This window comes from Tympanuchus pallidicinctus, unplaced genomic scaffold (genome assembly GCF_026119805.1).
Source record: "Tympanuchus pallidicinctus isolate F22 unplaced genomic scaffold, pur_lepc_1.0 scaffold3, whole genome shotgun sequence".
Taxonomy (NCBI): domain Eukaryota; kingdom Metazoa; phylum Chordata; class Aves; order Galliformes; family Phasianidae; genus Tympanuchus; species Tympanuchus pallidicinctus.
Genome location: NW_026294747.1, coordinates 96,956,829 through 96,974,927, shown reverse-complemented (window position 1 = coordinate 96,974,927; position 18,099 = coordinate 96,956,829). Strand labels below are relative to the sequence as shown.

Sequence of the window (18,099 nt, the reverse complement as noted above, 5' to 3'; positions counted from 1 at the left end):
GCACAGAACAACCAGATCCAGAACCAAATAAAACTGAACCAGTTCACACATCTGTAGCAGCATCTCACTTTGCAGCCAGGTAAACTTAACCTCAGAACAGTGAGAACTACTGCTCTGTAAGGATGCAGCAAGACACAGGGAGCTTTAGCACAGACAGGGATGGCCTAAAAAGGCTGAGAGCATCGAGCAAAACCCTGGGCAGAGCATGCACCAACAAGGGTATTGTTCTTTTCCAGCCTCATTGATTATCCATTGTTTGAAGGCCCAGATTTGTTACAGGCTGGCACTCAACCCTTGGACAGGAGCTGCTGTGAACACTGACCTTTTGAGAACACGCTCTACTTAAACGAGAAGGATATGCCATGCACTGGCCAAACTATGGGCTCATGTGCAGTCCTGAATAGGACTGCTTTCCAGTCACAGAACAGAGGCACATACCTCTACATCTGAGTCAAGGCAATGGCCCAGTGGCTCCAGAGCAGATAATAATGCCCTTTTCAATGTTGCAGGCTTCCAAACAGGAATCCTTGCAGATCTCCTGCAGCCAAGACAAAATTTGCCTTTAGCCAGCGAGCCTGTCCTCAGCAAACAACATTTGTGGTTCTGTTTCTGGTGACTCAAGAGTGTTGTTTAGCTTCCACCCATGATGTTCATTGTTTATGTCTCTGGATATGTTACACAACTACACATGCACTTCATTTTGTAGTAACTATAAGTAGCACTTACTGTGCATAAAATCCCAGCATTAGAATGAACAATTCTATGTTTACCCCAGGACCCTTTCAGAGTGTGATCAGCTTTTCAAGCTTCATCCACTTATTGATCAGTTGCTTGAAAAATTTAAACAGCTGTTTGCCTTTGGCCAAAACATTTCTCATGCAATTTATTTAAGAGCGGAACAATTTTAAATAGCATATTATACTTTCAGAAATCTCAGTGTCATGTCAGACTTTCAAGAATCATCCCCGTGCAAGTATGCTATTTTAATGCAGACATTGGCAAAATGCAGAAGTCAGCTCCTTCCTTTCCAACTTTATGCTCTAACTCTGACGTAAATCACTGCTGGACCTCATTCCCCAGATTCTAAATTTTCAATATGCCATTTCAAAATGAATATATTTTAAATGCATTATTTATTTTACCTGAGGTAATCATGCATCCTGTATCAGTTAAAGTTATCCTGAGAATTCAAGACAAAAATTAACTTTGGAGCTATGAAAACTATGAGGCCTAATCCCCAAAATCTCTCCTTCTAGACTCTCTGATGTCTAACCAAATTAGCAGTTTACTAGTCCTGCCTTCAGTTGAGGTATCAGCAGTTGGGGTTTTCTCTCTCTTTCTCTCTATTCTTCTCAACTCATCTGCTTATTTCTGCAATAAAGGTAGAATCCTAGGTTCATTTAAGGATTCTCTCACTGGAAGGCAAGAGAAGTGTTAGAGGCAGAGTACATCAAATACATGGAAATGCAGAAGTAGACCTGCCTGCAAAGCAATGCTCTCAGTTCACAGCAAATTGCCTCTTTTGATTTCTTTAATCCAAATTTTTTTAAATTCTCCTCAGAGCAGATAGCCCCTGGGCCCTGCTCACTGAAAACTGTTGATGGCACAGCTAAGAGCTCTGCTGCCTGCAGCAGCAGAATAAAAGACCAGAGACTCCCTTCCACAGGCACCTGCCAGGCGCTGTGGCCCTGGGTACCATTCCAGGCAGACGCTCCCCACATGAGAGTCAGCCTTACAGCCATGATGTGGGACTCTGTGGAACACAGCCCCAAATATGAGGTACTCAGGATGGTCAGCGGCATTGGGCAGACCCACCATCCAGCCAGCCAGCAGGCACTGGAAACTCTGGAAGGTGGTGGAATCAGCACTGAATAAGCTTTTCTTCAGACCATTTTGTCTGAAGACATTGAACTATGCAACACAAATCAACGTGAATATCATAGAACCTGGCAGCTTAAGAATAAAGATGCTTAAAAGTGGACATGAAGAAGTCAGAACTGATGCTGTTGGGCTGAGGAAGTTTCTGAAACTTTCTTAGCAATGAGTTAGACAAGTTCCTCACCTCTGCCCACACTGTAAAAACTGAAATTTCTGTCTGACATCAAACTCTCAGAATATCAGCAACCACAAGTGAAGATTTCTACCACCTCCAAGTGACAAGAGTTTGTCTGGGATGCCAGTGGCCTGACCTTGGCTCTTCACATCTGCATTACATGTTGGCAGGACCATACCCTGTGATACACCTGGCAAAAGGTCTTCAGTGATTGGAAACTCCCACTAGTACAGGACATTGCGATTTAAAGAATGATCAAGAGAAACTGCTAATATCAGCAACTGGCAGTATTGCCTCCACTTCCTTTGTCCCACCCACCTCAGTCTGGTCCCCCTTATCCACCACTGACTTCAACATCAGCTTTTGGTCCTTAATTTCAAGTTGTTCCATGGGCTGGTCCCAAGTTATCTGAAAGAACATCTAGATCTCCAGGAAAACAGTGGCTGAGAACTGCTCTCCTTGGAAATGGTGGAACTGCCTGCCTGCAGTGATGGAAACAAGTTTGACCTGTAACTGGAACGACCTCCCCACAACACAAAACTTCCTACCACCAGCTCCAAGCAGAAATCGCGTTTCTTAGGTCTTCCCTTTTCTAAAGGAAAACACTTAGCCACGTATCGCTTTTCAAACCAAACAAAAGTACGTATGTTAAGAGATGTTATTAAAAAGGAATGCATTCCAAAGATCCTTTCACTCTTCCTGACCTCCTGTTTGTGGAAGATAACCACTTCATCAGTAACGGCAGTAGTCCTGTAAATTCACAAGCAGAAGGCTTTCAGATGCTGACAATCAGCTTCGTGGCAGAACACATGTGCAGCAGAGTAGAATTCCCAAGTCAATACCAAGTGCTTTCCCCCAGCGCACTCAGCTCTTCCCCTCCAGAAGCTCACACCTGGGTACCACTCAAAGCAATGTCACGCAAGAGCATTCTGGGAAGTGCTGCACAAATAAGCCCACAAAACAATTCAGAACCCTCACATCAAACACTGGCAAATTGTTTTTGAAATAGAATACAACGTGCCCAGTCAGATAGGCTTGCTGTTGCAGTAACCTTGGTGTGCTCGTTTTCTGTTTAAATACACAGAAGGTTCTTCACCTTGGAGATATTTCACAGGGGTCTTTACATCTGGAACGCAGGCATAACGTGAAAGCTCTGGGAGGGCTTGTAAATCATTTGTGCTAAACGCCCTGTGCAAACCTCAGGCATCCTGAGGTTTTCCTCAGTGGAAAACAAAATAAAATGCTCTAATTGGGTTGCGCAAAGTTGCACGGGCAAATCCATACCTAGGCAGAACTTTTAGAGGACTTTGGAAGATAAGAACACTAACACTGGCTGCTGAAAGTCCTAAGGTGAAGTACCAGCCCTGGGAAAACTCTCATCCCAGCGCCAGCTGTAGCATGTTACCTGAACCCACCATTTCCTGCAGACAACTCCTCCAGCACTCCCTATACCCATCCCTTCTAAGACAGAATTGCTCTCCCACTGTACCATAGAGGAAGAAGTCGGCATGGTGCTCTGTGTGGGGTTACACCTGTCTCCTTCTGATTCAAATAATGGAAAACATCGTAGCAATGTTGAAAAACATTCTCTCATGTGTTCTGGTTAAATAGGAAGAAAAAAAATTGACATCCATATTAATTGTCTTCCAAATCTTGCCTTCTTTTCTGCTTAATTTTTCCCACCTAAATGGCAGCTGCACTTTAAAGCACCAAGTACTGTATACTTAATAAATTATAAAAGCCAACTTTCACCATTTTTCTACTCAGGCATTGCTCAGAGATGGTTTCAACACAGAAAGATTTGTGGGAGGTAACCTAGGACTGCCCCCAACAAAGCACTGAAGCACACTCTTAAGCATGACAGCATCTGAGCTGAAGACAGTGGAATGTATTTCAAGTAGTGTACATGTATCAGAATTTTATTGAAGTTCAAAGACAAATGAAAAACAAACATATGACAGATTAAAAAAAGGGAAAAGACAAAAAAACCCCAATATCAATAGAAATGGACAGTACAGCATTATCTTCCACTGAAATTCCACAGAATTAAGAACATGTTTGCTTAATGCTGCAACGATCTTTTTGGAGGTAGTGGCAAAAAGTACCTTTATTAGAATATAAATTCACCCACTTCCACTTAGGTGGAAGTAAACTGCTTTCACCTCCGCTGACAATGGCGCTGAATGATAAAACGTGAGGCTCTTCTTAATTCAAGAATGATCCTAAAAAGCACATCCTGTCAGTAGAATCACCAGACTCTGTAAGATCTTAGTGTTTAGGAATTTGTAAGTATACATGTCACAAGATCAAGTTCTCTCATTCTTTACAGTTTCCACACAGAGTGCTCACACTTCTAAAATGTATCAGCATGTCTAAGACATTTGTTTAGGGGGCAAAAATAGAATGGTACTGTCGTTCCAATCCATTTAGAAAGCTCTTAGATGACATCCCCAACAAATTGGGGGTTTTGTTTTGTGCCTGCATTTTTTTTTTTCCTACAGTAGGGTTGGATTTTACTACCACTTGAGTGGGTTCTCTGCTTCTCATCACGTTTCTAGTGCCACTATTTCACCAGATATCCAAAATACTTTTGCACTAACAAGAGGCACTGGTCGTCCCAGGATAGTATCCAGAAAAGACACGCTGAGGAAGGTTTGAAATCTCACAGTACTTCCCCAGAAAAATACAAGCTAAAGTCATTGCAAGCCCTTTGGCAACAGCAAGCCTGGAGAAGCTGATATTCAATTAAAAAAAATAAAAACTGAATTTATCACAGTACTTTTGCGTGGCTACAGCTGGGGGGAAAAAAGGTAGCGCTTCTGTTTTTACGTTCAAAATATTCTGGCAAATACAGAACAAAGCAATGCAGTGCTGTTAATTACAACATTGCAATGGACTAATTAGTCATACCATCGATAATCAGCCTTCCCCAGCACTCATTCACCTTCAGCCACGCGTCCTTTGCCTTCCTCATGCCCACAATGAGTAAAGCATTACACAGATCGTGTGGCACGGCCAAAAGTAACTATGGAGCGTGGCTTTCTGCCGATGGCAGGGCTTAAATACTCCTCGTGCCAGCACAACCAACCCATGTGAACGGCAACTGTGGCTCTCCATTGCAATTATTTTGAAGTACTGCATTCTACATTCCTACATTCCATCAAGCAACACGACGCGAGGAGAGAGATCCTAGAAACAGCCACACGCAATGCATTTCGCTGTGCACAGTAACATGCAGTCACGTCAGAATGAAATATTCATAACTCACGGGAGATGGAATTCTGCGCTCATCTCCCACCGTACACAAACCACGGGGTACCACTGGAAAAACGAAACCCTTGGATCCTCCCTATCGAGCTGTGCAGGCCCTGTTCAGACTATCAAGCTGCGATATTCCCTTGTAATTAAAACAATAGGATGGATACGGTCAAACTGAAAACTCTGGAACCGTACGAGGCAAATAGCACAAAACAGGGCTCTCCGGTGACAGACACCAGGTTTCCCAAAGCCCCTGCATTTCTCACGCCGATTTCAGCTCCCCTCACGCAAACAGGCGGTCTGACAGAGTTGTTGCATTCATTTATTGCACCGTCGTTCCGCATTCCTTCGCCGCGTCCCCGTTCTCTTCCCCATTTGCAACGAAACCAAACTACAGTAAAACTACTTTAAGACCCGCGGCTCGGAGGCAGCAGATCGCAACGTTTCTCCGTTTCGCCTTCGCTCTGGGCTCGGCAGCTACACGGGGCGTTCATCAGCGAACCGCCCGGCTGCCGCTCACGCGCCGCCGCTCCCATCGCGGCACGCGCAACCCCGCTCCTCGCAGCAGCGCCCGCACAGCGCTCCGACAGCCCCGGGCTCAGCCCCGCACGCCGGGGACAACTAGCAGAAATGAAGCCGGAGCCCGCAGACAAAAGCGCGCACCGCCGCTGCGATCTCAATGGCAGCCTCCCTCCGTGCCACCCTCCCGACTTTTCCTCCGCCGGGAGACGTCCCCGCACCGAGCGCTGCGGGCTGACCCATTTCCCGCCGAACTTCGCCACCCGAGGCTCGCGATGACACAGCAGGGCCGGAGGGCGGGCGGCGGGCTCCCTCCTTCCCGCAGGTGAGCGGCCCCCGCCGCCGCCCGACCCGCAGGGAGGACCCTCCGGCGCTGCCGCCCCCCCCTCCCCCTCCGCGAGCGAGGCAAACTTTGGCGGCGGCGGCTCCCGGCCGGAACAATGCCCGCCGCCCCGGCCCCGCGCCTCCCCGCCCCGCTGTCCTCAAGCAACCTCCGCCGCCGGCCCCCCGCCTCCCTGTGCCGCCGCCGCCGCGCTCACAAAGGGCGGCGCGGGGCTGCCCGAGGCGGCGCGGCCGGGGCCGGGCGGAGGCGGCGGGGCCGGTTGCTCCCACCCGCCCCGGGGAGTGCGGGCGGGAGGGCGCGGAGCGGTGCGGACGTACCTTTTTGTCCTCTTTGTCGCTGCCGTGCCGCCGCTCCGGGTGGCCGCTGTCGGCGGCGGGGGCCGGCTCGGCGGGCTGCCCATCGCGGTGGTGCGGGCGCTGGTGCGGGCAGCCGCCAGCCCCCGCCGCCGGGGGGATGGGCTCCGGGCACGGAGAAACTCCCTTAACATCCATCTCCATCTTCCAGTTCACTGTATTGCGAGACAAAAGCAGGCGAACACTTTCCACCACCCCGCTTCTTTCTTTGGCGTTCCCCGCTCTCTTTTCCTCCTTTCTGCTTTTCCTCGCTCCGTTCCTCCCCGCCTGCCTTTCCCCCTCACGAGGCCGTGGCACGCATGGCTCCGGCTGCACCGCGATTCTGCCCGCGATCCTCCCGACTTTTGTATCCTCTGTGTGTGTGTGTGTGAGGGAGTGCGGTGTGCGCGCGCGTGTCCTTGGCGCGGTGGCCTTCAGCCGCCCCGACTCAGCGAACGCGGACGGAGCCGCTCTCCGCCGCGGAGCCCAACTCGCGGCCCCGAGGTTATCGGCGCCGTCCGTGTCCCGGGCCCGGAGGAGCCCCGTGGGCCGCGGCCCTTTGAACAAAGTTGAGCGGAGGAGCGGAGGCCGGGCGAGGGGGCGCGGGAGGCCGCGGGGCTCGGCCCGGGGAGGCTGACAATAACCCGCTAATGTCAAGTAAAAGTTAAACCTCCCCTTCGTCCCCTCCCCCCAGCCCAGGCAAGCGCAATACAGCAAAGCGAAGCGGTTTCAGACCTGAGCGAGGTGCTGGCGGCGAGCGGAGCCGAGCATTGACCCGGGTGTTGCCTTTATTTTATTTTCCCCTCGCCTCCCCCCAGCACCACCCGCCCTGCAGATGGGGGCTCCGAGCTGCTGGCGGCGGCCGGAGCGGCTGCGTGGGGCTGGAGCTCCCTCTGCTCAGGCTGCCGGCGCCACGCAGCACTGCACGGCGAGAGCGGAGCGAGGAGGGAAACGGAGCCAAATCAGGCAGGGAAGCTACAAGCAGGACCCGCCGCCGGCCCTCCGAGTTGCTCCGCAAAAAATACAGCCCGAAAAAAACCACGCGTGAGCTCCTAAAGCGATCGTGGCCGCAGTGTGCCCACGGTTACTTCGTTCCCTGTGTGGGCTTCCTTCTCAGACCAAAGTTCCACAGCGCAGGGAAAATGCAACCTCGTTACGAGTGTTTTACACCAAACCTGCGGTATCTGAAATGTTTTTGCCTGAGCTGGGCCAACCTTTCAGCAGTCACCTTCTCACAGGTCTCGATACACCAAGGGAGGTTCAGGTTAAATCCTTTTCTTCTCCAAAAGAATGGTGAGGCAGTGGCACAGGCTACACAGGAAGAGTCACCATCCCTAGAGGCGTTCAAGAATCATGTGGATATGGAAATGATGGACACAGTCAGCAGGCATGGCACTGGTGGATCAGCGATTGGCACTTCATGACCGTATAGGTCTTTGCCAACCTTAACAAATGGCAACCACAAACCTAGCCATTCCTCTATCAGGATGCCCTCAGGTGACTGCACTCCTAAATCTAACACCACATGGTCCTGATAAGCAGCTGCTTTGAAAGTTAACTGGAAACCTTTCTGGAGAGTCCACATCTGTGAGTGCCCCATCCCTGGAGGAGCTCAAGGCCACAATGGATGGGGCCCTGGGCAGTCTGATCTAATGGTGGCAACTGTGCCTCAGCAAGGGGTTTGGAAATGGATAATCTTTAAGGTCCTTCCCAACCTAAGCCATGCTATGATTCTAAGCACACACAGTCTATACCCGATCCATCTGATGTGGGTACTGAGCCCTCCAGGAGGCACTCTGCTTCACAGAGGCACTGGGCCACTCCCATCAGTATTCCCAGGTGTTGCAGCATGCCTCGTGTTCTTCCCCTTGGGTTCTGTTGTTTCCCAGCAGAACTGTTACTGTGGGAACCTGAATGGATGGCACCTGAGCAGCTGTAACAATATATTGGGGCAAAAGGCAAGAGCTAATATCACAACAGAAATAAAAATATGTCAAGGATCAAACCTGCACCTTAAAAATATACACCTCTAAAGATTCTTTTGTATTATTCTTAAAGCGTAACAAATATTTATGGGTCTTACTGTCTTCTCTGATGTCTTGTTGCAAATATGAAGTATTTTTCTGAAACAATGAGCATCTGTATCTAAAATTGAGGTAAGTAATAAAACAGTCAAGCCATAAATACTGAAATTTAAATATAGTACTTGCAATCATTTATTTATAATCATTTAAAGACTGTCCACATTTTGGGGTAGAAAGAATTAAACATCCTGCTGTATGACAAAGATGGTACTGATGATGACACAAAGATAACTGCAGAATTGGTCAACATGAAGTGGGAGCACATGTAGGTAGCAAATCACCCAACCCCAGTCAGTCCATGCATTCACCTGCTCCCTCCACACAACAGGGTCAACACCACGCACAGGGAACAACAGTCTGGGCTTGGGAGCTTTCCCAGTTTGGCTCAACGTACTCCCAGTAGCCCAGGTTGGAAAACGATGACATGGAAGTAAAAATACAAATATTCATTCACAGGCTGCAATGTGTTCTTACAAGATTACAGATAAAGGACATAGGAACCTTGTCATGATGGGTAATATTAAATAATTCTCTTAGAAAATAACAATTGCCAATCTACCATCTTTGGATCTGTAGAGTAAAATTCAAAGCAAAACCAAACCATCTAAAAATAGAGAGAAGCTAACCCAAATATAAACATTTCCCCATGTGTTCTGAAGCTCAGTGGAGCTGGACGTTGGCAGGAAACCAAGGAAAACTAATTCCAAAGGGGGGGGGCCTTGACTCCGAAAGCTCTACTTCTAATCCTAGGAATGTTAACCCCCAACACCAACAGAAGCTTCTTAGATGTTTGGAGCAAATGTGATCATGCATAAAAAGAGAAGGGCAGGTCCTGGAATATATGAAAGTCTACACAAAGATCTGTACTTGGCATTTCAAATTAAGACTTTTTTTTTTCCCTTTTTTTCATATTTCCCTTTTGTACAAGAAAAGGCTTAGCATGTCCCTGCAAAAATAAAATTGTTACAAATAATTAAACAAATACAACAGTGTTTCCAGCTATTCACCACACAGACCAGGTTTCTGACCAGCTGCTATTATTTATTGGATTGCAAGATAATCGTAAGTAGAACAGGTTTCTTCAGGCTATAGGAAAGGTCTAAAACGTCATGTCAAATTTCCATGAGAGGAACAATGATCTTCAGGCCAAACATACTTTGAGATACAAACAGAAACTCCCATAAACTGGGCACGTTGGAAGTCTGCACCAGCAGGTTGAGGAGATAAGAAAAATTACTTCCATCCAGTCTTCTCTATGGCCTTTCTGGCTAGTATCAGGTTCCTCATATCCAAGCAGAAGGAAGTTAAGTTTTGACCTGAGTTATTTGGGTAAGCATGGAGGGAAGAGTGTACTACAGACCCTAGCAATGCAACAAGCCATACAGCTGAGCAGCTCATCGTTACTGAGTAATGGTGAGTTTTCAGTAGCTTTAGCTAAGTTAGTATGAATGTCAAACTCAAATCGTAAGACCACAGAATAATGTTGGAATCTGCAGTGGATGAATGGCAAACCAGAGTCAACTGTGTCAACCCTCCTCTGGAAGACGATGTGTTGAGAAGCAGAAACCAGGGAGTCTCACTGGAGGGCAAGTCAATCCACACCCACAAAGCCGTGCTCATAAGAAAACAAAATCATGTTGAATGCTTTTCAGATGTACCAACAGTGTGAAAAAAGTCAGCACGAATACTTTGCTCTTATTCACTGTGGCAAGACAGTGTAGACTTTACTCTGGAATAACAAAACATATTACAGAATACAGACTGTCTATTGCCACATGCAACATGTATTAAGAGTTTTGGAGCCCAGATCACTCACTCATTTTTCAAGAGAAATGACATTAAAACACTGCTTGTGAAATCAATACTACAATTCATTAGCACATGCTTCATGCTCCTGCATATTTTGCAGCTGTGGGCTGTGCTATAAAACAGGTGTAGGTGACTGAATAGATTCAAGAGACATTGACATTTTAAAATGGGAAAGGAAAACTTTTCAGGAACAACTGCATTCTTTGTCTCAAAACAATGAAAATTTGTGAGTGATGAGACAATTAAATTACAGGCCACCTATCAGAATGATTTGATGGAAAGAGGCAAAGATTTCTTCCCCTAGAATCAAGTTTCATTTTTGCATTCTTGGTTCTGGTCAGTTGGTAATACACTACAAGGTGCAGGCCACGTGGCAGGGGAATCCTCTATAGTCCTAATTAATAAAGCTACAAAAGGTAGGAAGTTGTACACAAATGATTTGTCTAAGATCACAAAGTAGTTCAGCAGCAGATTAGAAAACATCTATGCCCTTTTCATGGCCTCTTCTTTTGGTCATTTGTCATTTGCTTCATTTAAAATTTGTCACTTTCCTATGAGCAGATTTAAAATAACTGCTCATAAACTAACTGAATTAATTTACTGATGGTTACTCACATAGCAATTCTTGTTCAAATGTATTTTCATGTCTTTTTCAAGCATGTATTTATGTTAATATCTATAAACTGAAAATGTTGTATGTAAAATGAGCAAAAATGGATACTGTAAGAAGTTAAAAGGACAGATGTAAACTTCACAAAAAATGCACCTACCACTGTATGAGAGATGCAGCATTTGGCTTTCCAATGCTTCACGTATCTGCTAGTTTAGGATTCACCTACTTGCTCTATTCAGCATTTGAATAATTTTGACCTTTTACCAACCTTAGACAATTCAAAACAAAGGTTTCCTGTTGTCAGTGCAAGCTCCTTGGGGCCTCACTCACCACCATATCTGTCAAATTGCATTCCAAGCTATTTCACTTCTTGCTTCAGAGTTGCAAACAGAGTTGCCTTCACATGAAGACTCTGACCTTATCGATAATTCCCTCTGTACTATACATTTCAAAGTGGCTGACACAGATGTTCATTGAGTCATTTTCCCACCCATCAATCTCTGTTTCTGTTCTCTAAGGTGCTTTGCTGCAAGGATGCAAATCTGGGGGCTCCCGAAGCTTTTGAGATCTATCTATGCAGGTATTTTCTGTCTCAGAAAGTCTATCATTGTATGCAGTTAGTAAAGCTATCCTATTCTGTTGCATGGAGATGTAAAGACATGCTGTGATTATTCTGAAAGAGGAAAAGCTGAAAATACTGTTTGAATTCCACCATTCTTTGCACAGTCTGATATGAAAATTGATACATTACAAGCTGCGTTTTGAAAAGTATCTTGCCTTCTAGCTTTCCACCCACAAATTTGATAATATCGACTCTCCCCTGCATTCTAACATTTTCACTCACAAGTACTGAAGCCACAAAGAATAAATACACATCTCCAGACTTGAGTGATGTTTTTCAGCCTTTTAAAAACTTATCTCCATCCCTTTTTTGGGGGGGACAAAAAAAATTCTGTAGCCCTCAGGAGGTCTCCTTTTCTAGAAAGCCTCAGAAAATAGCATTGATAAGTTTCATGACTTTCAAACATGAACACAGCTCCTTGCAGTTCATACTCCATATAAACGACAAGTAAAATCATTCTGGCCATAGCCAGAATTTTTCACTCCTTCTTGCCCAAGAGAGCAATGGGCATGAGAACTCTTCACTCACTTTCCAGAAGAATGTCACGGTTTGAACATGGAAGTAGCTCTTCTGCAGGGTGAAGGGCTTTTTATTTTGTTCCAAATTGCTGTGTGAGATGAAAGAAGCAGCAGCTGTTTTTGCTGACTTTTAAGCAAGTTGGCCTGAGCTCACTGTCAGTCGGGACACCTCCAGGTGAGACAGAAGGTCTCACTCGACTGGTCCAAGGAGGTAAACAGGAGAATAGCACTGCCAAACAAAGTATGTTCCACACAGCCTCAAAACATCTGCATTTCACTGGGTGATACTGCAATCTTCCCAGTTCCTGCAGAAGCCTGGAGCTGTGCCAGTTTGAATAATTTCATCTAGCTTTCAGTCGTTTGAAAAGGAAAACATCAACTGAGTTCACTTATTTTAGAAACTGAGGAAGAAGGTAATTTATCACTACAATAATTTATAAGCAAAAGGGAGATGCACTTGAACAAGGGAAAATAAATGGTCGTTATTTCTTCATGGAGGTGAAATCACCACTGACAGACATTAATCCTTCAGGACTGAAGGCATGAGAATGCTCTGCTAGGGATGCTACATCCAGAGGCAGGCAGTGGTTGGTGTGGATGAACTGGGCCACTGGAGTTCACAATTTCATTAAATGGGCCAGACAGACACTACAAGGACTAGGCCTTCATGTTGGTGTTTGGGTTGGCCTTCGGCTTTTGTGCTTTACCAGCTGATCTGAAGTGCACACACAACATGCAGCTCTGCTGCATAAAGTGCTGAGGAGATTTCTGTAGGAATTAGTGCAGGACTTTCAGTTTTCCATGCTATGAAGTGTCTCTACATTTTATTTCTAATATTTGGGTCCTAGAGGAACAGCCTTAGAGCTGGGACATATCAGAAGCTAAGGAGAATGTCCAGAGCACTTAGGTTATTAGTTCTACCTATCCCTTTCTTCTCTCTTACGTCCCTTACAGTAGAGAGAATCATAAGGGCTTAATGTGCAAGTAACATCTTTTTTTTTGTGGTAGTAGTGGTAGACTGTAGTTTGCTCTGAAAGTAATGCCTCCTATTTACTTCTGTGGAAACTACAAGAAAGAGCACAGTAATACTATCTGATAGAACAAATTCTCAGCTGCATAATACTTTTTCAACATGGCCACCGCCATTAGCTACATATTTTCACCAGCAATGTACAAGTGCCTGCATGCTGTGCTCATAAAAATCTGCACCAGTGGAGGTGATCCACTGTCAATGTCAACACTACTGAAATAGAATCATAGAATACTCTGAATTGGAGGGGACCCATGCGGATCATCAAGTCCAGCTCCTGGCTCCACAAAGGACCACCCAAAACGATCAACGTTCTGCAGGAAAATACACCACCCACTACCTATCTCACTGTGCTCACATCCACTGTTTGGTCTCCATGAACATTCAGCAAGCTCTGATGAATCTCAGTGGGTGCCATGTTTTCTGTATGGAGGATTTCAGTGACACACCTTTGCTTCATCCAAACTTCCATGTCAGGTGCTGATTTATTGGACTGCCTCTCTGAAGTCAAGTGTCACACAGCAACAAAGTGAAATAGAATATTGTTGGGAAGGTTCAACCTCTACTACCATACCACCACCATCTGCCACTGACATCTTAGGGCAACATAATAAAAGGCATTACTTTCAGAGCAGCCCTTTGTGCAAATAAAGTTTTGAGTTGAGGTAATGAATTTTGTTTAAAACTGTCAAAACTGAAGTCTGGAGAATTTTCTTGATTATGTAAATATCTGAGTAATCCATGTGGTAGCATCTGTGTAAACAATTCGCACAAAAACACTTTCTTAAAGCATTTCTGATTTTACTTTTTAAATTTTTACATGCTGCTCAATTTGACTTCTTCCAGTTCCGACTCATTCTGTGGCCCTGCTGAGATATGCCCCATTCTCTGCGCTCCTTCTTTAGAAATACATTCAGATTCACCAAATATCTAATATAAAATAGTAAGCATGTATAAACGTAAAGGAAAAAAGTACGTGTAAAGCATACATAAGACTAAGTGCAATAAATTACGCCTTCTTAAGACTAAAACCTTATAACAAATATACAAGATTAATTACTCTTCTATTCGACTGCTGGGACTTTAGTTCAGAGTCTCAAAGTTTTGTCCACTGTATTCAGATCTTAATTCGCAAGTGGCTGAATCCTCTGAGTTAGACCATCTTTGTTTAAACAGTATAAATAAAACATTTTAATTAATCTTCAGGACGCAGACTGTCTTAGTTATCTCTGCCTAGGATAAACATCAATACAACAATTACAAGGTGGAAGGAAGAACCGGGCTTTGAAAGAGAAGGAACGTTTCTGAACTTTCCCTTTCCAAAATAATTTTAAATTCCACAAATAATTTCAATATACGTGCATTTTTGAGCTTTCAATGTCTTATTAATAATAAAGGTCACATTTTCATTACTTCAGGTTTTGCAAGATTCTATAAAGTAAAAAAAGTGCAGAAATTTTAAAGAAACACTTCTGTGTGGGGACAGCATATATTTTCCAAAAGCAACATGCAAAATGTATTTTTGTTTAATTTTTGTACCCACAACTGTAGTTAAAATCAGACATATGAACACCTGCTTATGAAGCAAATTAATGAGGATGTATGAGAAAACTGTAAGATGCAAAAACCCAGGAAACTGACGAACGTGAAAACCCTGCAAGTGATATTCTGATTTTGAATGGCAAACTCAAGATAGATGAAAGACCACTGCCCGAAAGGACAGTCTTTTGTTCCTTGAAAGAATGGGTTATTGTACTATTTGTATTTCTTGGACACCATCACTGGGTACTACACTCATAAAATACAATGGAAGGCACATCCCTGCCCCAAGGAGTGTACAGTCCGAAAGCCAATGGAATGATGTCCAGTAATTTCAAAATTAGTAGGATCAGACCCCAAACTAGACAAACATACTGGAATAGCAATGCCTGACAACTTATTAGCAACGGCGCAGCAAAAAAAACAATATTCAGCCTAACTATTCAAAGACCAGATGTGTTGATGACAGATTAAAAATAAATAGACATGGTAATGGATATGAAGAAAATAAACTGAAGTTGCAAGGAAATGTTTTGATTAAGAAGCTGATGTTCTCAGGTCAACTCTACTGTCAACAGAGTACGACACTTAACGGTCTAAAAATGCATTCAGGGCTAAACTTCAACTCTGTGAATGCAAATCACTGGTGTGTGCGGTTGTTTATCACTGTCACTTGTACAAGCAAATGATAGAATTTACACTGGTAAAACCCCATTTGCGCTTAGTTTGTATTCAGTTAGCACATGCAGCTGAGGTTTGTATGCATATCTGTATTTTTTATCGTTTGCTTGCTGAAAAAGCAGTGTTCAAAATTGTACCTGGAAAAACAGACATCATATTTTAGAAATCTGGTTTTGAGCAGTGCTCAGCAAAAGAAAACAACCCAATATAAAGCTGAAGATACAATCTAATCTATTTCCATCAACAACACCAAACTAAGGTAATATAACTTAAGATCAAACAGACAAGGTACCAAACATCACACAGATCTCAGCATGTGTCTGCCTGCTTCCCTTCTCATGCCTTTCAATTGACAGTGAGGTCATTCATAATTCTGACAGTTAATGTATGGTCAGTTAAGTTACTGTTCCTTTGCTACAAGTAAACACAGTTCTTAACTCAGTACTTTTGTTTGATCCTGGGATGAATACTCATGTCATGTCTGTTCTTTACAATGGTGACTGTTGCATAATCAGAATTAAAATTCCTGGTTCAGAACAGGCGTGATTCTGATTTAGCTAACATCTCCCTATGCCATCTTCAGCATCAAGTGAGGTCCTTCACTGAGTTCTGTATTAGCGCAGTTCCAGCTGTCCCAGTTAGGACTGGGATACTTACAATACTTAGAAGCCACAGGGTTGTCCCTGTTTACATTTAAACTATACTACATCAGTGCCTATTGCACATTTGTGCTTGATGGAATATTTTAGAAAAAGCTAGAGGAACATTTTTTAGAGTGAATGATTTAATTCTGAAACATGAGATTCAAATGCCAGGGGGAAAAAACTGGGCTGCTAAACTGTCATTGTCCTTTTGGACAGTTTAACTTTTGCACTCAACTCTAAGAAACAATATTATCCCTCACACAGTAAATCACATTCACTCATAGTCTATGATCTTATCTGTTCAGCTATTCAGCTCATTTTGTATGAAGAGAACTCTCAGCTGCAGAAAAGCGTTGAAATCAGAGACCAACAGCAATCTGAAAGATTGTATTTTTACTACTTCATCAGCAGCTTAATCCATTCTCAACCTCCAAAAGATACTTTCCTTTGATCTACCTGTACCCAGCCCATTTGAAATCTGGCTTCCAGAGTTTAAATTCCGGCCCTCTTGAACCAGCACGTGAAACCTGAGCTCTCATATCCTCCTAGGTACGTGTGAAGGCATTCAGAATTCAAGCCCTGAGCGGTAATATCTCTTAAATTACCTTGTGTTCTCATGAAAGTCAGTTCACAGCTCAACATATGATAAACAGTGCTCCACTGAAGCAGAATTTAGCACACTTAAAAACAGAAGGCAAGTCTGAGAGCCAGAGGGTACGTTCCTGAAGACATAGTCTACTTGAATTGATCTAGTGAACATTTTCAGTGAGGCAGGAGCTTTGTCTGGAAGGGAGTCAAAAAACTAAACAGCTATAATTAGAGATAAAGCAGCTGTACATTAACCTAAGCAGACCTGGTACTGAGGAAACCCCTATCTTCTTCGAGCCAAGCAACTGCAAGACGCCTGCTGTTTGTGATGATATTATTAGACTGATGTCTCACAATAACAAAGCAATTATGAAGAAAAAAAGTATTTTGTTTGCTTTCTATGAAATCAATTTCTATTTCTTTCTAATAAGAAACATTACATTTTACGTATTTTACTATGTTTATACAGATTTTATAAGCATGGCAGGTTACCCATTCTGCTAACCCTACCATAAGAGCTCTGGAACAATTACTTGTGTGTTTACTTTATGAAGCACTTCTCTTCTGTCTTTTCCAAAGGAAATTACAAGAATATTAGGAACTGACATCCTGATAAGACCAATAGGCCTCCTGCTCTAATGCCGTGACAGCACCCAGTGCCAAATGCTCTTCAAAAGAAAATAAATTGCTCTAAGTATTGAATAAATATGCAATAACTAGTCCATGCCATATATTTCCTCTTAACTCTCATTGCATTGCCATTAATTTATGCCAAAAATAACAAATTTTATCTACTGTTTAAAGAACATTTCTTACCGTTACTGCTGTAACTGTTCCCTTCACTCATACAAGGGTGTAATATTCAAGAATCCATTAAGATTTTTTCAGAATCTACAGCAAAACAAATGCAAGTCAGTAAACATTACTTCTTCAAACAATATGGCTAACGACTTGGAGCTGTTTACTTACACATTTTGATTTTTACGGCTGCATCTTCCAGTGCAGTGCCAACAATCAAATGAAAGTCCTAAATAATCTCATGATTATACACTAGTCCTGTGACATCTAATGGATTTTTTTTTTTAACGTGTCACAACAACATTGCAATTCAAGCTCTTATGTAAGATTTGACGCCTACTGAAGAAACCTGTATCCAGTGACATAACTCAGAGATGGGAGCACTAAATACGTACAAGCAGATTGTATTGCCTTTCAATCACTCTTTCTGAACAACATAACTTCAGGAATGCCAAGTTGAGAAGCTTCTTCTGTTCAGCACATAATTAATACATTTCAAGTACACCTGCAGAATGCACTGAAGCAAAGAGCACAGGAAAATATTAAAGCTAATCTCCATGTTTCATTAAAAATTCACTTGGTCCTGTGTAGGAGCTCATTTTAGCACAAAGGTATGCATCTGTATATACAGCACATGCATATATAAAGCATGTATTTCCATATTATAC

At 43.7% G+C, this 18,099-nt stretch overlaps 1 protein-coding gene across 3 annotated transcripts in view; it reads right to left on the bottom strand.

Annotated features, from left to right (window-relative positions):
• The window catches only part of RBMS3 (RNA binding motif single stranded interacting protein 3), a 700,498-nt gene extending 693,166 nt beyond the window's left edge, over nt 1-7,332 (bottom strand). Inside the window, exons 1-2 of one of the 3 annotated variants that reach the window (XM_052695879.1) lie at nt 7,241-7,332; nt 6,491-6,681 (exon numbers count right to left, since the gene is read on the bottom strand). In XM_052695879.1, the coding sequence (XP_052551839.1) occupies nt 6,491-6,670 (180 nt within the window). In that variant the 5' untranslated portion in view covers nt 6,671-6,681; nt 7,241-7,332. Of the gene's footprint in view, nt 1-6,490; nt 7,177-7,240 lie in introns of those variants that run through there. The other 2 variants (XM_052695880.1, XM_052695881.1) reach the window with 2 other exon arrangements.
• Nucleotides 7,333-18,099: the final 10,767 nt, after the last annotated feature.